This window comes from Streptopelia decaocto (genome assembly GCF_964273445.1).
Source record: "Streptopelia decaocto genome assembly, chromosome: 3".
Lineage (NCBI taxonomy): Eukaryota > Metazoa > Chordata > Aves > Columbiformes > Columbidae > Streptopelia > Streptopelia decaocto.
The window spans coordinates 11,104,072-11,128,624 of record NC_138656.1 but is presented as its reverse complement, the minus strand read 5'-3'; the positions used below and the strand labels follow the sequence as shown (position 1 = coordinate 11,128,624).

Below are 24,553 nucleotides of genomic sequence, written 5' to 3'. Positions count from 1 at the left end.
GATCAGCACCTCCCCCTCTGCTGCCCCCCTTGAGGAAGGTTGTAGACTGCAATGAGGGTACTCTTCAGCCCTCTCTTCTCCAAGCTGAACAAACCAAGTGACCTCAGCCGCTCCTCATAAGTCTTGCCCCTGAGACCTTTCACGATCTTAATCCCACTCCCTCCTCTGGAGACACTCTAATAGTTTGATGCCCTTCTTACAATGAGGCACCCAAAACTGCACACAAGCACTTGAGGTGAGGCTGCACCTGTGTGGTGTCGAGTGGGACAATCACCTCCCTCAACTGGCTGGCAATGCTGTGCTTGATGCACCCCAGGACACGACTGGCCCTCCTGGCTGCCAGGGCACACTGTTGACTCATCTTTAGCTTGCCATCAACCCCAATCCCCTGATCTCTTTCCGTGGGGCTACTCTTCAGCCTCTTGTTCCCCAGTTTATATGTATAAACAGGATAACTCATCCCAGGTGCAGAATCTGGCACTTGCTCTTGTTAAGTATCATATGGCTGGTGACTGCACAGCTCTCTAGACTATCCCGATATTCAATATTAATAATGAATCCAACTTACCTATTGATTCAATCTGAAAGTCAAATGTGAGCTCCGATGACAGTTTGCGGCTGGATTTTAACCTGCCTTGCAGATTCACAATTTTTATGCAGCCTAGACAATAAATATGATACGTCAACCAAGAATTAAACTTCAATACATGATCTAATTTGAAGACAGACAGTATGCAAGTACATGCATAAGTATATATTTAGTTGATACTAAAACTTACAATCCAAACACACCAAAATGGTATCTCTCTCCAGCTGTGTTACATGTACAACACTTGTCTCTGTAGTGTCTATAAAAAAATGACACTGTTAGTTCGTAGCATAAATTACCATGAAATTTGAAATGGAAGTTCTAGAGATTGAGGCAATTTAATGGGTTAGTGTGTTTTTATCTACTTAAAATGATCACCTTATCAGTGACATTTCTCTTCTCTTAGAGAGGCATGTCCACTTATCCAACATGTTGACTGTGACAGGAAAACTGAAGCTGTGATATTTAAGTATGTACTTAATCCAGCCTTTTCTGAGCCACGTCACAAAAGCAAACTCGTGTACATTGTTCTCCCTTTATTCCCTGTTGGTGTCACTTAATAGTGCTGTTGCAAAAAAAAGGCAGATATATGAGACCGTCCGCACTAAACCTGAATGCTGTTTCATTCAATTTTAATTCTGCCTTTATTTCTAAATGTTGCTATGGATGTTTTTATTAGTACTTAATTCTTGCTGCTATTTTCAGACCTTCCAAAAATAGGGGATTATTTTCTTCTCCAAAGTAGGAGATTATTTCCTTGTCCAAACTCTTAAAAGAAGGGTTACATCCATCTCTTCGGGGTTACAGCTGCAGTAGTCTCCATCACAGCAAACAGTGGAATCTGACCCACAAGTGATTAGTGGACATATCAACTCAAGAGATGTATAATTTTGGTCCATTTGTTTGTTATAACATTAAAACTCACAAAAAGCAGCTCTTACTAATTCAGTATTACTGCCAGTGATTCTGTAGGCATTCTTTCACACAGAAAAGAGAAACTCATTAAATCTGTTAGAGATAAGAAATTAGAGCATGTTACCTAAAATACAAAAGCAGCTTTCAGTTAAATAATAAAATCCATGGTCCTGCTGAGAAGCAAAAAACTCCTCAAGCATGATGGCAGAAATGTGCTCCTTGAGATGGTCCCTCCATTTATTTTTTGCTGTTTGTCTTCAAAGGTATAGATTTATGATCTTAACCAATTTCTAATGCATGATCTTAACCAAACGTGCATACAGCCATGATGAAAGCATGTGACAGGAGTACTGGAGGATAAACATCTGTGCAACCACATTATGTGATGTGGAAACATGCATGGCCCTGGCTGAAGTTGACAGCAGAAGGATGGCAAGGGGAGAAACCCCCTGCAGTAAGTCTCTGCCAGCTGATTTTTGTAAAACATCTTTATCAGACACTTAAAAAAACATCAAGTGTCAAACAATGAAATGGAAGTTATTTGTGACCATATGGTACACACTTTCCTCATTTAAAGAACACTGAAAAAATCTGTTTCACTGCATGATCACTTTCCTGTCAGCAGGGGACAGGAAAACAAAAACACAAACAAAAAAAACCCAAACCACAAGAGTTCGAATCAGAGTGGTCAAACAAATAGGAGAAAACAACAACACAGCCACAGAGAACACAAAAATGATTCAAGGAAGCTAAAGTAGTATTTTTGGAAGGCACAATGCAATGTTAAATCTTCCATATTAAAAAAAAAAAAAAAAAAAAAAAAGAACTGGGAAGGGATTATTATTCTTGTACTTACACACTAACGCAGACAATACTGAGAGAAAAATGACAAAACTTCAAGGGTCAAAGAATTTCTCTTCGGTTTGCTACTTCTATGGACTCTACTAAGTCACAAAGTTACGTAAACAGATGTATGAGTTTGCAAATAAAATGCATTAACCCTGAAGCAGTTAAGTGCATTAATTTGCCATCCACTGATCACTTTATTTTTTGTAGCTATGCTTTAAACTGGGTCAAAATCTGATGCACTTTTCAGCAGCAAGGCAGGCAGCAGGCATCCTCCTAGTGGAAACTGTACTTCTTAGGGAATTCCACAGTACACCATCAGCTAGACTCGTACACACGTATATGTCAGCACAGGGCTATGTATAAATTCATCATGGATCAACAAGGGCTCTATGCTTCTAAATCTGCAAGCTATGACTAGGCTCAGCTCACTACTGTATCTAGGTTTAGGGGGAAACCTTGCAACTCTCAAAAAGTAATTCTTAGCATGCTTCCTTCATTAGAGAATTTCTACTGTTGCTCAGGTGGTTGCCTCCTCACACACAGCACCAGGACCGGCGACAGACAGGTACTTCATTTCCTGCTACCAGTGGTCCTAATCCCTTCCGCTTTCCACAAACATCGGAAGAATAGAAATGTGCTGTCTCTCTGCAGGGGGCTTATAACACCACTTCTAACCACACTGGCTTATCGCAGAGTCAAACCACACCTACAGCGATGTTGAAAGGAACTGCTCAGAATGTAATTTGATTAAAATCTATTAAATAAAGAAAAAATGGTGCCAGGCTAGAGCACAGAACAGCACAGCGGGTAACAGCTGTGTACAGCCTGATTTATGGAAATGCAAGAAGCCACAACTCCATCCTCTGCTATATGCAACATGTCAAGAAATCCAGTCAGTTCAAAAAGCAGAAACATTAAAAAAAAGTGCATGTGCAAGCAGGTACAACAAGATACCCCTTTAAATGGAGAACTTAAAATTCTGACTTAGACCTAATGGTTTAGCCATTAGTTTTCTCAGAGGAAACTACCTTTCTTAGTGCTTCAGCTATAATAGAAGAGCAAGGACCATTTCTGAATGCAATTACAACAGCACACAAACCTGTTTCTGTAAACCATGAAGAGGTAGAATTTGGGTTGACAGTCTCAAACTTCACCACCTGGTTGAAGTCTCTTCCTCTACTGACACCGACACAAACTAAAGGGAATTCCTGCTCAGGGACTACCAGCATTTCAAACAATCTCAGTGGACAAGGTACAGGAAAATCTATGTGCTAGATTAAGAAACAAAAACAGATATTAGAAAGGAAACAAGTTTAGTCTGAGTTGCTATTAGCTATTTAAACTCTATGGTAAATTTTAGGTCATACATTTTGTAATATTAAGTTTACTCTCCAGGTAACAGTAACTGATAGATACAAAACGTGTGAGTTAAGTTTATTTACAGAAGCTTCATCCTGACTCAGAATACAATAGAATGTCTTTCATCATGTGTGTGCTGTGCAGCTACCCACAGGTGCCAAAAGTGCTATACCTGCCACTGCTCTCCCTGGCTATGCAGTCTCTAAACCTTGTTTCCCAGGCTGATCAAGTTATAGCAGCTGCCTCTCTACAAACATCAGTCCACCCTGGCTCTGTCTCTTCAGGTGGTGTCACATGGGAAGATAACAAGCATTTCTGGGCACCTCCAGTGTCACAACACATAAGTGGCCACCTTCTCTCTGGCATGGGAGCAAGCCTGCTGTTAACCCATGTTATCACTCTACCATGTCTCATCTCAGTCTGTCAGCCAGAGTTCTTTTTACTGAAGTGTACCGCAAAAACAAGAACATTCTTGTAAATATTTTAACTCAGTTAATACATATTACACATTTAAACAGCTATTTTCAAAGTAGTTTAACAGAACCCAATAGTAAAGTCAAGTAAATCGAGAAATGGCTAATACTACTTCATAAGTCATTTCAAGATAGATAGAACTGAACATGAGAGTATTTCACCTTATCATAACATTACCTTGATTAACATAAATTTTTGCATTGGTTCAACCCATTCTAACAAAACAATGCTAGACTGTAGTGCTCCACAAAGGTACTTATGACCCGTGTAGGGATTCCTCACTGCCAAAAAAGGAGAGGTAAAATACATTAGTGTACTAAGCAAATACAAATTATAAACAATTTCAAAGTAAATAACAGTCCATACACTTTTAGAATATACCCACTACCGCTCTAATCTTTTTTTTAAAAAAGCTGCTGAAAAGTCAACATCCACACTATGAAAATGGTGACAGTAATCATGCTGGAGCAGGGGCTGCCCTTCCACTGGGCATGAACAGCTGGTGCCAAATAAGCCATAACAGGACTCCCACAAGAGCACTGTGGTACCTTTCACCTCTCCAACTCAAAATAAAGTGGGTTTTGCTTTGTTTTTTAAGACTAGTAGATGGGATTTACTATTTGACATAGTCTTAAACAAAATAGTTGACTGCATACACCTTTGAAGTATCTTGCCCCACCACACTGGTTTGCCTAAGCTATCTCCAAATTCATCATGGGAAGCTATTACAAGAATGGCTTTTTCTATTACACACAGACAGTTATCCAGCAGGCACTGAACACTCACTGTCCCTTGAGAACTGCTTAGCTACCTGCCAAGCACTGACACAGCAAGTCTAAAATCTGGGAGGTCTATATTCTTGATTAACTCTCCCAGATCAGCAGGAAATCCAGTGGGTTGTTTTTTTTAAAGTGTCATAATCTATTTCCACTCAACTGCTCTTCTATTGTTTGTCAGAACTCAATTAAAAATTGGAAGAGAACAATAAAAGTTGCAAAATTGGGCACTGTGAAATATGAAGTTTCACAACTTTAACTCTACAGCGTTGACAAAATGTCACTGCTTAAGCACTGCGCCAGCATATCCATTAAGATGAACAACTGTTACTTTACACTTTGTATAACTACATCTAAAGACCAGATTTTAAAGCACAGTGAAGTGACTGTGGGCCATCAGGTAATTAAAAACACAGTTCAGATAACAAGCTTCTACAATCCAACACCATCTACACAATTGAAAGACACTCATACTACCTTGCTGCCAAGGAAATCCACTAAGCAATCCCTTGGCACCTTAGACATCAAAGCTTAATTTCATTAATCTCAAATTCTCACTCAGTATCAGTCCAAGCAACTGCAAAATACAGCAAATAATGCTTGGCATGACCTTTAGGAAGGCTGAACTCAGTAGCAGAAACCACAAAATGTGCAATTACCAACACCCGTAAGGCGGAGAAACAAGAGCAGAAGTTCTTATCTTTTCCTGCCTCCTGTGGCACTGCTGCTTCCCGCAGGCGAAGGGACATCAGTGGTGCCAGCATGAATGGAGGCTGAGGCTCCGTGTAGTAAATAGGGCAGGAGGGGGGAATCTATCATTTCTCCCCTTGGGCCTGCCTTTTGCAGCTGCCTTCTTGCTATCACAAATATTACTTAGGCCTATAATGCAATGAGGACTCCTGGCTCATCGGGCTAAGCTATCTCTGAACACCAGGACAGCAGCCTCCATGTCCCATGGCACTCTCGTTACATTCTGTGCCTTTTGGTGCAGAAACAGATCACAGAGGAGCACACCATCAGGATCCTCACGTCATAAACAGAGATCTGCAAACATATGGACTTCCAAATTAACTTTCATGTCACAAAGCCAGCCTTCATATTCTGATACCTGTCACTCCACCCCTTCGGGTGTTCCCTTCAGCATCCATTAACATTCACAGCTTGACAAGATGCCTAAATTAGGGCAAGGCCTGGATGTACATAGCAAACAATTTATTTAATTTGCTACCCTACCGCACCCTAGAGGACTTGTATCCCAGAAAAAGTCAAGTTTTAACAGGTGAGTTGGATAAATAAATGACTGTTAAACATCAGATGTTGTAGCAATATCAGGGAGATTTTTGTCAGAATAACTGACAGATGCTTGCTTACCAAGTCTCACACTATAAAGGCTTCAGAGACAACACTGTCCTCAAAGAAGTGAAAATACTCCTTGCTTTTTATCATCCAATACTGATAACTGCAACTTGTGCTAAGAAGTCAGGCTACTTTAGCCTGATGGTAACTTCCTTAAGTCAGTCCATCCATGGAGATTAGGTTCTTCCTGAGGGCTGGTTTAAATTTGACATGTCTTCTGCTGGTTTAAATTTGACATGCATCTTTGCGTTTCTTGAGAATTGCCTTCATATTTAAAGAGCAAAATGGGAGAGTTTTCATTGCTTAACCACAAGGACTAACCTGAATGAACTTGCTGTCTGCAAATGCATAGTTTCACAATAATGACAAAAATCTCTTCTCCTTTTACCTCCTAAACCTGACTCAGTGATCTTAATGCTGCTACCATTTGTACTGCTTCTTGGCATTTATTCTGCAGACCTTTACTTACCAACACAGCACTTCTGACACCATTTAGTGTCAGGAATTTTTGTAGACACTGCAAACTTTCTGCAAGATATAAATACAAAAGTATTGATCAACTAAAACAATTTATTTAATTTGCTTTTTAGAGAGGTGTGGTGGGAAAATTATATTTGCCCCCCAGAAAAACTAAAAATATATTTTTATATTTATTTGCAAAATGGTATGCCTAGAACATACATGGTCATTCCTTTGTTAGCAAGGGGGTGCTTCTCAGTTATGCAGCATTATCAATGCAGTTATTATAAAAGTCAGGAACGGAGAGGAATAGGTACCTCAGTACCTTCAAGCATCATTTAACACTATCTGTTGCTATTTAATGATATGTATTTATACACATGCCTGGATTGCCTACTGGTACTCTCATGATCATTCTTCTCTGTAATGCTGTAACTTATTGCATCTTGTGCTCTTGTGCTGGTTACTACACGGACAACAAAGTTCACTCTTATTCGTTAGGTCATTATACTTCAAACACAAAAGGCACATCGACCCAAGGGGTGTGGGAAACGATGCTGTACTGGATAGCTTGCTGGGGCAAAGTCCATGCAAACTAACAGCTTAAATTTTACAAAACTTTTCACAGGCAGCACAGCATGTGTTTCAAGAGGTCGGAAGGAGGACTTCAGACTTGCAGCTTTGCAAGATCTGTTCTCATGTGCAAAGGACACAACTTGAGAAATCATGAAAACAATTACTTGAAAATTTATCAGATAAGCCAGATAAGATGTTATTTGCTGGTAGTGGGAACTAGTGTTTCTGCAGAGACTAGACAATGACAGACAGTATTGAGATTGACCACAGTAGCCTGGAGAGTAAAAATAACTAACTTGATGCTGTAGAAAAGATGCAAATAAGTTGGATGATAGATGCTGCAGTCAAAGCTATGAATTGGGAAGATACTTGCATAGCTTTTCAGATGAAGCTGTCCAGAAGTGAGTAATAATGCAGCAGAACTGAGCAGCATGAAAACTGAGGACTGGCCACCAGTTTTGGTTGAAAGAAGTCATGGAAGGTTTGAAAGGAACTGCTCAAGGACATTCAAAAGAAAGAAGCTGGAAAGGAGACTCATCACAGACATATTTTCTGCTACTGAATATTTGCCTACCAAGTATCATAAGCTGAGCTTCGACCACTTTGCAGGTGAATATATGAACCTCACAAATTACTTTAAATTCTATTTTGCTTTGCATGTTGCCTACCAAAACCTTTGCTTTTAACATACCTACATTTTTCATGAAGCATTCATCATCATGGTATCCAGGAACTTGCTGAAGAACACACTTTGTTGCTCAGTAGGAAAAAAATTATGCTCTTCTATATACTTAAACATACTACTTCTGCCTAGCTAAATGTTACTACCCTGATGCCTAACAGCAAGGGATAAAACAGCAAAATAGATTATCTAAATGAATCTCTCCTGCCTTTGAATGTCTGGTTTGTCGCTCGCACATTCAGGTCGGGCTGCATTTTTCTTGGGAAGTGACATGACTGGACAAGAAATTTTCTGAGCCCTTTACAACTTAGGTGAGCTGTCATTCCATGATGAATGTAGTCAGAAGGCCTTCTTCACATGATCCTTGTAATTATGGCTACCAGTCCACTGCTGATGCAGTCCTCAAGCCAAAGTCACCCAGTAAAAGTTAGTTTGGAAGAGAAAGGAACAGAACAGTGGTGCAGGCACAGAGAAGACAACAATTCAAAGTACATATTATCCCTTGGGTGATTAGAATTTAGCCTCTAGGAATAACACAATTTTCAGACAAGTGCTGCACCATTATGTTTGCAGGTGACTGAAAAAGAAGCTTTTCCTGAATCCCAGAATTAAATGTTAATAGGCTGCTAGCAGAACCAAAGGTAGCAGAGAATCAGGTCTTCCACAGTACAATTTCCTAACAGAAAGCCTATTATATGAGAAAAAACTGATTCACTATGCACTTTAAGAATTAAAGGTTCCTCTTCAAACTAGATTAGTGCTATTACCTCCTCCTCTTGGATTTGAATGGGTTCCTAATGCTTGTTTGGCAGCCAGCACTGTACCCAGTCTCTGGGATTTTGCATGCGCTTGTTAGTAAATAAAGCTGGAGAGGCTGCACAACATGCTGGAGACAAAAGTACCCTCTACACTGGTCCGTGAAAAATGGCAATACAATGATGAATGTCAGATCTGTAACCCAGTTCTACTCTTCCCAGCTTTCAAAACAACCCATTCCCTCTGCAGTAAGAGATTACACACCCCCCCCTTTTTTTTTTTCATAGAACTAAAAGATAGTGCCCAGAGCTACTGATGCAAGATCACTGTTTCTACTTGCCTGAAATATCACAGGTACAATACTGACCCTAGATTTTTTTTTAGCGTCAAGTACAACCAGGATTTACCACACTGGATGATACCTGAAAAGAGTCATGCCCAGAAACAAGAGGCTTCATGACAAGAAGGTACGATGTACCAAAACCCATTTCTTTAATAAGAAGATATTCACATCTTGGTTAGTGTATATTATATGGGCATTAATCAGAGGGTAGACCCGTAGAGTTATTCATGGCAATCCGTGAACAGAGCTCCATATTATTTGGTATTCCTAGAATTTCACAAGCGTATTTAGAACTCCCAGAAATAAGTTATTCTGATATATCTGATGACGTGTGTTTACCTGGGAAGTATTCGGTCAGGGAGTTTATGTGCTGGAATAGCAACAGGTAACTTTTGCATTTGCCTTGCATAATCGAAGAGTCCTGGTAGATTATGGGAATAAAGCTGAGAAGCTTTACCTGGAAATTAGAAAACAAAACCACACTTCGAATACAAAACCAAATGTTTACCAGCACTACCACTCAAGGATAGCACAGTAACTTACCAGATATTGATAACAAGCAATTGTTCATGACATATAGCCACGTACACCTTCGAGGAAATAGCTGATAAAAGGAAGGAAGAACAAAGAACAAAAAGCATTCAATTTGATATACACAAAATGTGGGCACATTAAGTTGATCAATTAATATCTGTATAGACAACAGGACAAAACTAATACTGACTTACTTTTTTTAGCAGAAATTAGCTTAAGCCAAGTAATATTTATCTGGATTCCAGAGTTAATTCAGAGACAAACACACTATATTTAACACACATGTTAACTTTTAGACAATTAGCACATTTTATATTCATGTCTTCAAGTAATATAATGAGCCCAACAAGACACCATTATAAAGATCAATCCATCCCTTTTCAAAAATTTTGAAAACCAAACTTTCTCCTTCAAAGGAAAAAAGCTTAACAATGTAAACTTCAGTAAACAAGGCATGGTTAAACCATCGCCATTCTAAAGCCTGTGACAGTCCATATCTCTTGAAACTATTAAATCTGGCACTAGAAGGGACTCTTCATCTGCATATGATTACACATTTCACTTAAGTGACCAAGGAATGCAACAAATGGTCAAGGCAGAATTGTTATTAATCAGATCCCACAATTAGTAGAAAGATGACACCGAAACCAACGAGACATCCTTTAAAAAGAAAAAAAAAGATATTTTTAAAAAGTTGGTACTTTTTTCCCCACTCACATAACTTCTAGAGACTGCTGCCACAAGAGGTCATGGAGGTAGAAAGTATCAACAGCATAACTGAGGGATTAGAGATACTCGTGTCCAACAGGTCTGTAAATGGACACAAGGAGCCAATAGGCAGGGATCCTCTAACATCCCTGATTCAGAGTGCAGTGGAGTCTGAGAATGGACAGCAGACAGTTGCCAAGTTCACAGGCATTTCCTGCTGCCACTTTACAAAACAGACTGTTGGATACACGGACCACTCAGGAGGACATTTCTTTTGCTCTTAAAAAAAAGCCCCCCCAAAAAAGGAACCATCTCACTCCTTACCCCCCCAAAAAAAGAAAATCCCAAACAAAAAAAATCCCACCAAGCTACAACAACAACAACAAAAAAGTCACTGATGATTTATTAGAAAGATTTTAAGAGATCTGTAAATATGGAAATATTTTTCTGTCAAAGAGCAAGAGATTCATCTTGAAGCTGCACTAACCCTTGGAAAGGTATGTTATTTCTGCTTTGTCCATTAGCAAAGTGGAATGTAGTGAAAAATTACCAAGGGTACTACCTTTGCTTTTATGCTGAATTGTATCAGACCTGGAGAGCAATCAATGAAGTGAAACACTGAACTTGAAAATGCTATTGAAGCCAAATTGCCTATTATAAATAATACTGTAATAAATATTTGGCACAGAGAGTGCACCACTATTCCTGAAGTGTCCTCATAACCTAAACACACTGTAAGAAAAACCTAACGTAATCTACCAGTCTGTCTGTATTCAAAATTAATGTGCAAGTTTGATTGATCTTCTGTGGCTGCATAAGCATATTGTGATTTAGTATTTGAGGATTAGAGAAGAACAGCAATACTTCAAATCTGCAGTCTGATTGGCCTGCCACTGATCCCTTCTTTTCCACACATGACTGGCTGTTTTTACAAGCATCTCTTCTCATCTCTAAGTGCTTATTACAACATTTCCCTAAAAACTCACTAGACCAATGCAGTACAGAACACGGTGCTTAGAGAAAACAAGGTTGGATATGAGAGCAGGAGTTTCATTACACTTATTCTCCTTCCCAATTTTTTTTTAAAAAAAGCCACAAAACAAACCAAAAGAAACAAAATCAAACAAAACTTTCTTCGGTCTACTTGGCCTACAGGAATTATTGTATTAGTGATATTTCTCAGAGATTTTACAACTGCATTGTAACAGCAGAGAGTTACCTGAACTACGTTTGAACTAGCTAACTCAAGCACCAGTAAGATTACGGGCTACGTGGAGCTCAGTACAAGCTAGTCTGCCTTCTCAACAAAACAGATTCATCTACAATGTCTGGATCATGGATGATGAGCAAACACCAGTGCCTGCCTCCAGCTTACAGTATGAAGGCTGTCCTTGCAAACTTCTCCATCTTGGTGGCAGATGAATAGCTCCCTAAGTTAGGGAGAAGGCAGGAAAAAAACAGGTCTCTTTGAGATTAACAAAAGAGCTGGAGAAGACACCATACAGCAAAGCCTGAAACTGGCCTTTCCCCCTCCCCACAGTCCCTTGAAAAAATTACTGTTTATAAGATTCTGCAAAGACAAGAGTTTTAGTTGGGATTCAGTAAGCTGAGTCTCACCGCCAAAGCTGCTTTTAAAACTTAAAGAATGGAATCTATTGTATAAAGGAACTCCTTGCTTCCCTGTAGCTGAAACATATTTGTTGCAAATATTTTATCTTGTAACAAAGCTTTAAAGGAAATAGAATCCTTCATCCAAAATATATCAGGGAAATTCCATACTATTTAACAAACCATTTAACTGCAGGACAATGCACTACGATGAAGTTCAACACACTGATATATGTTGACCTGGGTCAGCCTACTAAAAACTTAAACATGACTGAAAGGTATATTCAGTAGTAAACATTAAAGGTATTTCTCAGTGTAGCTAGTGCCAAAGTAACTGTAGTAAAGATAATTTTACAAGGATTATACCACATTAATCTGAAGGGCTAAAAAAAATGCCAAAGATATGTTTTTTTTTCCAAAATATGAAAATAGAAATATACCTGCTCCATCGATGTTTCATGAAGTTCATTGAGGTTCAGTGTGTAAATACCTTCCTCTGCACCAAATATCAAGTACTGATCTGCAAACACAAACAAAAAAAATCCTGAAATCTTCATTTAAGGAAGGTGTGTTTTACAGAATCATTTCGGTTGGAAGAGACCCTTGGGATCATCGAGTCCAACCATAACCTAACCTAACTCTAGCACTAAACCATGCCCCTAAGAAATTCATCTAAATGCCTTTTAAACACCTCCAGGGATGGTGACTCCATCACTTCCCTGGACAGCCTGTTCCAATGCCTGACAACTCTCTGCAGGAAGAATTTTTTACTAATATCCAATCTAAACCTCCTCTGTTGCAACTTGAGGCCATTTCCTCTCATCCTATCACTTGCTACTTGGGAGACCAACCCCTTCCATGCTACAACCTTCTTTCAGGTAGTTGCAGACAGTGCTAAGGTCTCCCCTCAGCCTCCTTTTCTCCAGGCTGAACAGCCTCAGTTCCCTCAACCTCTCCCCATCACACCTGTGCTCCAGACCCCTCACCAGCTTTGTCGCCCTCCTCTGAACTCTCTATAGTATTTCCATGTCCTTCTTACGATGAGGGGCCCAAAACTGAACACAGTATTCAAGGTGGGGCCTCCTACTTCAACATTTTCATATATTTTATGTCATATTCATAGGCTTCTTTTGGAGTACTTCAACAGCAGTACTGACTGTAACATTTTCTTAGTACTTTGCAGGTGCCTCACTTCTAGAACATAATTAATACCCTGGATTGTATCTAGGCATATGAACAAAACAGACATCTCATGTTGAGAAGATGTCAACTGCAAAAGACTGACTCCTGTAATTTCAGTTTCTAAAAAAACCCTAAGTGTTTTCTTATTTACTGGCTCAGCAGCATGTCTATAGAGCCTATAATCAAAAGGTGAAATTGCAGGCAATGTGAGTACAATGTTACCAATTATCCCTTTCATCAGATTACTTAATAAAGCACTAAAATGTATGTGAAAATAAAGCAAGCTGCAGAAACCTGTGGGACCAGAAAGGGTTGGGTTGGGGGGCGCTGAATCAAGTGAATGATAGAGAATAATGATAAATGATCAAGAATGACAAAGATAAATCTCAACTAGGATGATAGGACAAGGGGTAATGGGATCAAGCTGGAACACAAGAGGTTCCACTTAAATTTGAGAAGAAACTTCTTCTCAGTGAGGGTGACAGACACTGGAACAGGCTGCCCAGGGAGGTTGTGGTGTCTCCTCCTCTGGAGACATTTAAAACCCGCCTGGACATGTTCCTGTGCGACCTCACCTAGACGTTCCTGCTCCAGCAGGGGGATTGGACTGGATGATCTTTTGAGGTCCCTTCCAATCCCAAACATACTGTGATACTGTGATCCAGAAGTCAGACTTTTTAAAAACAAATTAGGATTGGCATCTTTTGGACTAACATTTTGAGAAGAATCTTGAATAAAACAACAAAAAAAGTGTTTTGTTTTGTTTTTTATCTTTGATATGCAATTTATTCTTTTTAATCAAAGCTGAAAACTGCACCCCACATACCTTAACATAATTAAAAACGTCGAACTTCAGACAGCAGTGGCATAATTAAAGAAGAACTTGTGCTTACATAAATAAACCTATTTTACAACTCCTGAAATCCGAAGAGAGGACAAAATTGGTAAAATATAGGCAATACACTACCTCTTGTATCTGGATTTATCCATGATGTTGCACAATGAATTTTTAATGGACAGCCATTGAAAACTTTTGAAAAGCAAGCACCCATCTGTAGAAGTAAAAACAATTAAAAATATACTTATGAAAAATTAACACGTGACATTTCCAGTAGGATTATTTTTACTTAAAGTAGTAACAAAAGGTTATGATTAGCTTAATTTGCCATGTGGAAAACAACCTCATCCAGACAAGTTGACAATAGGATTTTTTTTTTTTTTAAGTGATTTTTCCTTTGTACGCAAGACCCTTCCTAACAAACATACAAGAATTAGCATTTTGGAATTGGCTCTTAAATTAACAGTCTAAGCACATGCTTACTACAAAGGTGACAAACCTAAAAAGGTTCCTGAATAACATGACTTCAGGAAATCTCAGAGAAACTTTATCCTTGCCACACTTTACACGTTTAAAATAAAACTCTAGGTCACGCAACAATAAAAATCTTAGTGTCAGATTCTCTGTGTTGTTTCAAGTTATTTTCAGTATTGATTGCTTCCCAAAGCAAAACCTCTTGTAGAAGATGCCACTCCTTGTTCAGCATAACCTTAATAAACTCAGATTGCCTACTAAGTGACTGACATAGTGTAATTTAATAAATCTCTCCATCTTCCTCCTAGTGAAGTGCAACATTTGTAGGCATTTATAGGAATACTTAGTAAATTTGCTTCAAGATGACAGAAAAGCAAAAGCCAGGGTTTCTGTCTTTCCTGTCAAATGCCAACATAATAATTACCCATCCTGTTTGTTAAGAAACAGAGCTGATTGATAGTACTGTAGATAAAAAGGAATGATGCAGTAGTAAACAACAATTAGTAAAGTGACATGTCATCATTTATCAAATGATGGTTAGCTAAGAACCAGTCATAGCTAACAGCTGTCATTTGGAATACAAGCAGGTATCACCTTTACGCAAAGCAACACACCCTGTGATATAGCTACAGAATGGCAATGTTCTCACTTCATATTAATACTTTGTAAACTACTATCAATCTATAAACTTAATTAACCAAGTAGTTCTCATGTCAGTATTTGGACAATTATTTTGTTAACCTGCTGCTGAATAACAAAGTCTGCACACATTTCAGTCTCTTATGAACATAGTTTACTTTAATAAGAAAAGAAAAATAACTTCAAAGACTCCACCACTGCCAGTACTACTGCAGGAATCTGACTACTAGCTGCTTGCTAGACAACGAGATGAACCGTCTCCAAGTGTAAGAAAAATAACATATACATGAGGCAGGCATATGAGAAGACACTGACACAGAGTGACCTTGAGGTACTGACAGCTTCAGTGTTGTCAAACCCCTTGGCAGAGTTTGAAGGAGGGATGACATAAAGAAAAACAATAAAGGTTTTTTAGGCGGGCTTTTTATGGCCTCTTTCCACGTGTGCAAGGCACTGGAAGGCACTCAACCGAAAACACACCAGAGGACACTGGAAGCACTTATCTCCTAGAATACTGGTGTTTCTGCTGCTCCTGTAACCAGCTACGCAATTCTCCTTGATGCTTGCCAAGCATTGAAGAGAGATGAGAAGGAAAGCTGTGCTCACTGCTACGACCTAGTTGAGCTACAGTGTTAAGTTGGATAAGAAAGAAGGACAAGATAGAAATCAGAAGAGACTAACAATTTTTTCCTCTGGCCATTCTCAGCCCTAATCTCTGGAAGCCTGCAGAGTCAAGATGCTGCTTGCAAACGCCTCAGAAGGGTAAACGGAGCCTGAGGGTATAATCTCTAAATACCAAAAGAATCTCAAGGAACCAGCTGAGAATCAGAGAAATTAAACTGAGTTGCTAGTGTGGAAAAAAGCCCGCAAACATGGAACAAATGGTTGAAGCATCGCTACTGCCATGGATGCATTTAAGTCTCAGGGGAATTTCAGCAGGCTGGGCATTTCCTCATTGGGAGGATCTAACAAGTCTCTGTGTGATGCAAGCCACCTGAGATAGCAGGGAAAAACACTACCAGACTGGGTTATTAAGAAAGCTGAACAAAATCTCTACAGTCACAGGCAACCATGCATAGATATCATTTTGAATGGAACACTAGAACATCTAACTATTTCAGAGGACAAGGAGAACACAAAACACTTCACACTCGGCAACATACTTAAGAACCACAAATCAAACCCAAACAAACAAGAATCAGAACAATGATATACCACAGAAAAAGAAGAGATTGAAATATTGTCAAAATTTCACTTGCAGTAGCAGCACATTTGTTATAAGACTCCTAGGTGATGTCAGGATGCAAACCATGCTCCACAACAGAGAAAAGTACAAGGTCTAGTAATCTCAATGACTTAGGAGAAAAAACCCACTTCCTTACCCAAATTTTTGTTATTTGGCAATTGATGGAGAGACAGCAAGCAGAGAGGAACATGTAAATGCCAAATCAAGTCTTCAACACTTAACAGGAAGGTTACGAAGTTTGTTATGCATAAAAGGTGGGGTGTGATGAGGGAAGAAGAGTTGGACAATGGAAAGAGTTTCTAACCTGAAGACCAGCAGAACCAGAGAATTAGTGCGCTACAAAAATGCATGAACGTGCAGAGAGCTGTTCAACACCCAGAGACTCATTTGATCAGCTTCAGAAGTTTTCCTATTTTAATAAGTCTCTTTTAACAGCTTCATTGTATTAGCAACTCACCGTCATTGTCTGATGGCCTGTCCCCGAAGTTTGTGGCCAAGATTCAACACATATGACTTCATTTTGAGCTGCTCTATTTTCTACCCCTTTTTCTCATTCCAGTCACTGAATCCATCATATTTCTCCCTCCCTGTGAGGATTCAGTTATTTTCAAAGCTAGGAGTGCTTCCAAATTTCTGTCATTCACTAGCTGAAAGTGCATGCTCCTAGGCAATGCATTTAGTTTAATATTTAGTTTATTACAACAGCATTGGCCTCAATAAACGATGCTAAACATATCAAGAATTCAGAGCTCTGGGACAATCCTGTGCATATAACCAAGAGATTACAGTTCTAAGGAAGAGAAGCATGACATCTGCCTTAACCTGTCCTGCTTCTCTAAAATTGGTAGGAAGCAAAATATAATATCATTTGCAATCACATATCCTTGTAGCAATTTTATTTTCTTATCGAAAGACAAGAAAGTGATCTGGCTTAGGAGTAACGTAGCAAAAAGGTTAGTTTAAAATCAGATTAATCCCCCATTTGGTGCACAGCAAAACTACATGAATGCACATTCCAGCACCGCCCACACAACAAGGAGAGTGGTGAGAGCAGAAACAAATGGTCAAAAAGGGAAAACTGGCTCTTTTGATCACAGTGCTGGCTAAAAGCATAGTGATAAGTCTACACAGAAACTGTAATGAAATTCTAGTTTGCTTTATGTTATGAAGGGGCACATAGATGTCTGCAACAGTTATTTCCAGCCCTAAGGCATCTATGAATACTATTTTCAGAAGTTTCAAAACTTAGAGCTGCATAATATAGAGTTTGAGCTACTTGCAATTCCTGAGAGACTTCAGCGCTGAAAGTGCTTCTGTCACAGTAGTCACAGAACTCTCATTCAGTTTTTAATGAAGGAAGCAAACAGGTAACCTTTCAAAATTTACTTCAAGAGCACAAAATCAATGATGATTTCTGAAATCCCATATCTGTGGCTTAACATTTTTAAGAGATACCAGCTTTTACAGTTAAAAAAAAATACTACAAACATTCAAAAAATGTATTCTCTTCAGCTTTAGCAAGGAAATGTCCTGCTTCCAACATTCACTTGTATGACTCGGCAATACTCACGTGTACTTTAGGTGTGGGAGGAAGGCCATTACTAATTGGTTTCTAGAAAATAAAAAGTATGTTTATACTCACATGCATATACATGCATAAATGTGCATATACACTCCCTCATACTACAACATAACCAAAATACAAGTCTAAAAAATTTTTTTAGACTGCTGTTAAAAGCACTTGATAAGTAACTGAGCATAATTGTATGAGGAGACAATTAAGAGCCAACACTTGCATATTTCTATGCTATGCTAAATGGAAGGCACTAGGTACCTATTGGGACACTCTGCTGTGTCTAATGCCACATGTACTAGATTTGAAAGCCATGGCTGAGCTTTTGCTACCGTCCTATTTTTAAGCATGAGATTAGGCTAGGGACTTCCAACTGACAATTCCATAATTCTGTCTAAGTTTGCTTACCACAGACTACCAGTATCTTTCTTTCATTGAAGTATCTACTGTTAATATGGTTCCCTAATATCTCCTCTTTGTATGTCTGCGTCGTCTATTGCAAAACATTTTCACATTACGATGATGCCTGAAAGCACGTAATATCCAGCAATGCAAAGTTTAAACAATGTTGTAGATATTGTTAAATTGTTCAATATTACAAGCAGCATTAAACTCTATCAATCAGTACTAGACCCACTTTCCTGTATCAGTCTCAATTTCTCTGAGTATTTTACAGGTAACATAGGAAACTTTAAACACACCATTTCAAATGCCAAGTTCAAAGCAGTTCAGGAAATCATACTTTCCAAAGTACTGCCAGTATTACTGGCACTTCCTTAAAACAAAGCAAAAAACACACACATTTCTGCTGTATTTCCTCTTCTCTCAAAAGACTGACATTTCCAACCTCATCCTTAGAAGAAGCCCCCAAAGAGTGGAACTTCATGTTACATTTAATCTGATCTATCTACAGATGTCCCACTTTCTCCTATCTCACATTCTCACTTTTGCTTTTGAATAATAACAGAGCGACCACTCTGGAAGCCATTTGCTGCTTTGATGGAAAAACTCACTGAAGAGGAGAAAGGGATGCAGCAGTATTCCCATTCCTCAGCTCACAGCTAGATCAGACTGCACGTGGTGTGTGGCAGTTGCACACCGCCCCCCCCCCGGCCTCTCCCTCGGCCCCGCCCCGCTTCCTTCGATATGGATGGTGCAGACATCCCCCCCCCGCCTCTCCTGCAATGAGGTTAACAGCTTCTTTTGTTTGACCCCAGAGCCTGTTGGCCAGGGTCAAGAGAGAGGAGGAGGGGGCGCAGAGGCGCCAAGGAGCTGAGAAGTTTCAGGGCACCCCACAGCCAGAGTGGGGGTGCAGAGAAGCTTCTGGAACGCCCACAGTCAGATTTGACACAGCTATATAAACGGGACCTCTGCCGAGGCATGCGCTTGGCATGTTCTCTTGGAGCAGCGGGCCAAATGCTGCCATCGAGAGCCCTCCCCTTAGGCAGGATCGCTGCCTAAGGTAATCTCCCAGGACTGGGACTGCCTCACTGCACCGTTGGGTGAGTGATAACCTACTTAATATTTCCTTGCAAAATTTGCGGGTGTTTTTCCTCACTAGACAAAGTGAGGGTATTCCGTGCCTAAATATGAGTACGTGTATTTGTTTCCTGAAGTCAGGGGCGGCTCTGACGTTGTTTTTGTGAGCCACGTGTATGCACACTATGGATCTCCATTGTTATTATTTGCTGCACCTCAATAATTTCCTCAACTGATATTTGAACCTGTGTTTATGTTATTGGAGTGCTAAAACCCCATTCTTTACCAGTTAATTTGCTGCACCTTTTTGACCAGAGTAAAAGCTTGGTTTTGGACCTTGTTGTCTGCCTAAACTAACTTTGGGGTGCCTCCATGACATAGTGTAAAACTATTATTTCCATGAGTACAACTTCATGTAAGTACAGGTAGCTCAAGTCTCACACTAAATCCAAGCTGCTAAACCATGAAACCCAGAGCTCCAGAGGCCAGCAGGCAAATAGTTTGCATATCTGGACCTTCAATCTATATTTCTCTTTTTTTCCCCCCTAGAACACCAAAAAGCCTGTATGCCTACATCTGGGATAGGAGAAGGACTCATTTGGGAGCAGCCCTGACTCAACTCCTTTCCCAGGGCCAGTCAAATCCTCCAGCAGGCCATCAGATGGCAGCATACTACTTAATTGCTCAGCACAACACATTATAATACATCTGTCTCACAAGGATCTCGCTCTCATTATGTGCTTCTCAAGTATGTGAACAAAAGCAAGTAAATCCTGTATATCTGTGATTATGGTAGTTTCTAATGGAAATTAAATACCGACTCAAACTTCAGACTGTATCACAGCCAGATGATCTAGCAAAACTGTGCTTTGATTCAAAGTAAACAAGATGCCATGCAGCGTTATTTCTATACTAAAGAGAGTGCCTGCTCTGTTTCATTGCACGTGTAAAACAGTTGAGACAACTTTAAAATAACACTTAGAAGCTTAAATACCTACCAGTATTTCCTTCTTTTCTTTCCTTGAAAAATTAGAGTCTCTAGCTTCATTCTGCTGATGTGGTAAGCCCTCTCTTTCACCATTTAATTGTACAGAAGTGACTCCATTACCTAAGAAGATTCATATTTAGAAATGTGTTGTTCTACCTTCAACTCAAAAAGTAGTCTATCCTAAAAACAATTTTGAAAGGCCAAAATTTCCACTTATGTCAGATCACGTTCCGATACTCTATTTCTAAAGCATACACGTTCCTACATGAGCACTTACAACCGTCTGTAGAGCCACTTTCAATCTCAGTCCATGGCTTTTGGTAATTAATATAACAATCTTTTGTGGGCATAGCAAGGGATACAATCAGAGTTATGAGGAAAAATGTACTTAGCATTTCTAAAGAAAAACTTGGCTATAGTTCAATTATCAATTAAATTTAAATAGACTTTAGACATAGGTGAAGATGTAGAAATAAAATCACGTTAGATTATTTAAGAAATATTTGTATACTTCTTGGTTTCATTCTTATTACCTAAAGCATTACATTTCTGTGGAGGTAACCGAGGTGGTGGTGGTCTGGGTGGAACCTGAGATGCAGATTTTGCTGGACTCTCTGATGCTGGGCATCTCTTGATTGTCCCTTGATTATCATTTTCAGAAGAAGGAGTTTCTTGGGGCATAAAGATGGATTTAGGCTGAAAAAGACATAGTAATAATAAAAAACATAATGAAAAAAGACTCAAAGCATCCCTGTTATTTCTCAATGAGAAAAATATACAAGTAATACTTGGATCCTGGAATTTCACATGTAAATTGAGAAAGCAATGTGTTCTACCATGCAGATTTCTTTCAAAAACAAACTAGAAGGAAATGCAGAGCAATAAGGAAGACCTTGTTATTGACAAAGGAGAAATTCAAAATCATTATATTTAACTCATGCATTAAACAATTATTGGGCATGCAGAAATGTTACTGTTTATGACTGCAGATAACCAATTCAGGCATTTTAGTAGGAACTAGGGAACATTCAATGATACAGCCAGAACTTTGTGTAAGGAATCCCAAATAGGGGATTTAACCACAGAGGGAAACATTGTTTAGACACTGGCTACACTGATGCTGCTTGTAAAGTTCTTCTCAGTAAAGATAGTGCAGGAGGGTAAGTAATTAAACCTGCAGTTTTTGTCTGGGGAACTGACAACTGGACAAAAAGATGCAAGCTTTTTTAATTTTTATTTTTGCTCATATTAGGATAATATCAATGTGAAAAGATTTACTTTTCAAGTGGCAGCATGCAAAACCTAATCTGACCCAGGCACGCCTCTGAAGATCACCATTCAGACACCAGAAGTTAAGACGCAAGTGCTTTATTTGGCAGCTCTTTATTAAAAACTACTTGGGCCACTACATTTTTAACTATCCAATTTATTCCTTCTAAACTATCAGAAGTGCAATTAGTCAGCAACAGCACTTTCACACTGACAAAATACCCTACAGTGCAAGACTTCATGCAGATTTGCAACTAAAGGCTACAAACGTATAGATCAACCCCCTGGTTATACTCCTGATTTAAAACTTGCCTCAAGTCTTCAAGTCATGGCTCAAGACAGAAAACCATCAGTATAGTCATTTAGACACTTCTGCACTTGCTTATTTAAAGTGCCCTTTTATTCTGGGCAAAAAAAATCCCCCCCAACTACCTTTGGTGGTAAAGGAGGTGGCACTTTAGGTTTCATAGTAGCACTAGAAAGGAAAGAGACAAAACAGACTGTTATTCAGTGTAGTTCTTCGAAACTCATATTGCGGTATCCATGAGAATATACGATTTTATAAATGCCATGCAAATAAACAGCATTAACTTGTCAACAGCACTATTATATCCACATAATTGCATCACTAATACTTTCAAACATTTTGTTATTGCTGTGCATAACATAGATACCACCCGAAAACCCGAGCATCACAGATCCTCCCTAGAGAGCACAAAATGACAAGAACTGATTTGTTGAAAATACACATATTTGTAAAAGTAGGGAGATGCAGAGCAGGCCTGATATGTTCTGTTGAGAGGAGGAAGGTTTAGGATATCGGTGAGCTTTTCCGAAGGGCCATCTGTAGCTATACAGGGCAAAGCGGAGTTACAAGAAAACTGCAGAAAACCATTCCTTGATAAATTTACCACTGACTTTTTCAGAACAGCCTTATTCATGAAAGCAAAATCCACCTGCAATGGACAGCTAGCCTACTGTCTGGGTTGGTTTGTGTTGGTGTGTGTTTGTTTTTGTTGTTGCTGTTGGGTTTTGTTTCTTTCATAAGTTTCATTTTTTCACAGAAATCTTGGTAAATACAATGTTTTAACAAAAGAGCAATTCAACAGCTTGGCTCGATAGTGCAAGATACCAGCAGGAAACAAGAAAGCTGAAGCATCAGGAGCATTCCTTCTCTGCTGGTTTTAAAAAAAATCCTAAATTCCTACTTTTTTATGCTTTTAAAAGTCTTACAGTGTCCTGTTTCCTAATCTTTTGGAACAGAAAATTATTTCCATTAAATAAATTAGGAATATAGCTGTGAAAACTTGACATTCTTGCACAGTATTTTCCTTATTTCTAAATTATGTTCCAAAGTTTTGGGAAAATATCCAAGTATTAAGATATTTGCTTCCTTGTTTACAGATCAACAACTTGGCTGCTTTGCTTCATTCTTTTCAGGAGTTACTGTCCTGGCATCTTATCAGTTGCATTTACTTCAGAGAAGCTGGAAGGGAACTTCTGAGAACGGGTTACTCCATGTAATGCACTTCAGCTATTATGATGGTGGAAATTATATTCTTTTTATAACATGGGACCAAGCTTAAGTCCTCAGTCATGTGTGTCCAAGCTCCATTACTATTTTCTTTCATATTCTTCGCTGTATCTCAGACATCACAGTGTTATTGAGCAGTCAAAGGTAAAAATCAAACCAAACAAAAAAAAAACAACAAAAAAACCAAAGCAAAACAAAACAAATACCACAAAAAAATCCACACCACAGTATTTGGCATAAATGTGACAGTGTTTGTACAAAGGACTGTGTGCTCTGGTTTTAAGAGCAAGGTTTCTGTGCAGTTTGTCATTGCTGATCGCACGGGGCAGTGCCCCAATAATTTCTGCTTGCCCAGCTTCCATAACTAGGAAGTTCAAGTATTGTCAGCTTTGCTGCAAATGAAAGAAAAAGAAATATCAAAACAATTAAAATTGTTAAACGAAGAGAGAGAATTTTATATCGTTCCCTGAAGTGTGTGGATTCTCTTCTATGAATCACCCAGCTTCAGAGTCACGCAGCAGCACCAGCGTGGACTGGAAGGCACACAGTGGCTTCATTGTTTTCATTTTGAATCTGAAGGGAGAAGTGACTGATGTCACATGTGCTCTTCAATTGCAGCTTCACCGCTCAGAATATAAACCAAATGAGAGCCTTGAATCTTCAGGGGGGTACAGAGAAAGATATCCAAGACCAAGCTGATGACCCAACATATTGCAGCAGAGCTTTGGGCTCAAGCAGATACTAAGAGGAAAGGCGCAGATACACAACCTGTCTGATCCAAGGCTGAGGCATTCAAGGCTAATTCCTGCGCTTATAGGAAATCGCCAGGCCCTCTCTGTAGGGCAAGAGTACCTAGGATGGAATACAGGAAGAAGCAAAGAACATCAGGACTTTTTTAGAAGACTATTGGTGACTGTTCTTAGGGTCAAACGAACTGGAACCTCCCTGGAAGCTATCAGGTTCTTTCTTGCTTAACCTGAAAAAGAAAATCCACAGAAACGTGACAGAAGCAGCTAAAGCCAACACTGTTTGAAAGTCTTCATGGAGTTTGCACAAGCAACAAGGATCTCAAAACACTGGACAAAAAATCAGCACAAGCACTTCAAGACAGCAGGGATCAAGAGGTTCCAAGCCCTGGAACATTACCAAAGTTGATGATACTGGCTGCAAACAAAGCAAGAAATGGAGGAAGAAAGAACAAGATTAAGCAAAACTGAACAGACTCAGAGTTATATATAAAAAACGTGCAGAGATCAGTAAGGATGGAGGAACCAAGTTGAGCTGGCTTGCAGCAGCACAGATGTCCAGAGCATTTTCACTGATGGCCAGAGTGGGGCTGGCAGCATG

General features: G+C 39.3%; 1 protein-coding gene across 6 annotated transcripts in view; it reads right to left on the bottom strand.

The window, feature by feature from the left end:
* Positions 1-24,553, bottom strand: part of MAP4K3 (mitogen-activated protein kinase kinase kinase kinase 3) — an 84,207-nt gene that overhangs the window by 8,148 nt on the left and 51,506 nt on the right. For all 6 annotated transcript variants that reach the window (XM_082049195.1, XM_082049196.1, XM_082049198.1 and 3 more), the window contains 13 exons: positions 22,105-22,147; positions 20,937-21,099; positions 20,414-20,523; positions 17,934-17,975; positions 14,134-14,218; positions 12,425-12,504; positions 9,678-9,738; positions 9,474-9,591; positions 6,788-6,846; positions 4,364-4,467; positions 3,453-3,624; positions 780-848; positions 569-661 (listed from right to left, as the gene is read on the bottom strand). In XM_082049195.1, coding sequence (XP_081905321.1) covers positions 569-661; positions 780-848; positions 3,453-3,624; positions 4,364-4,467; positions 6,788-6,846; positions 9,474-9,591; positions 9,678-9,738; positions 12,425-12,504; positions 14,134-14,218; positions 17,934-17,975; positions 20,414-20,523; positions 20,937-21,099; positions 22,105-22,147 — 1,199 coding nt within the window. The remainder of the gene's footprint in view (positions 1-568; positions 662-779; positions 849-3,452; positions 3,625-4,363; positions 4,468-6,787; positions 6,847-9,473; positions 9,592-9,677; positions 9,739-12,424; positions 12,505-14,133; positions 14,219-17,933; positions 17,976-20,413; positions 20,524-20,936; positions 21,100-22,104; positions 22,148-24,553) is intronic.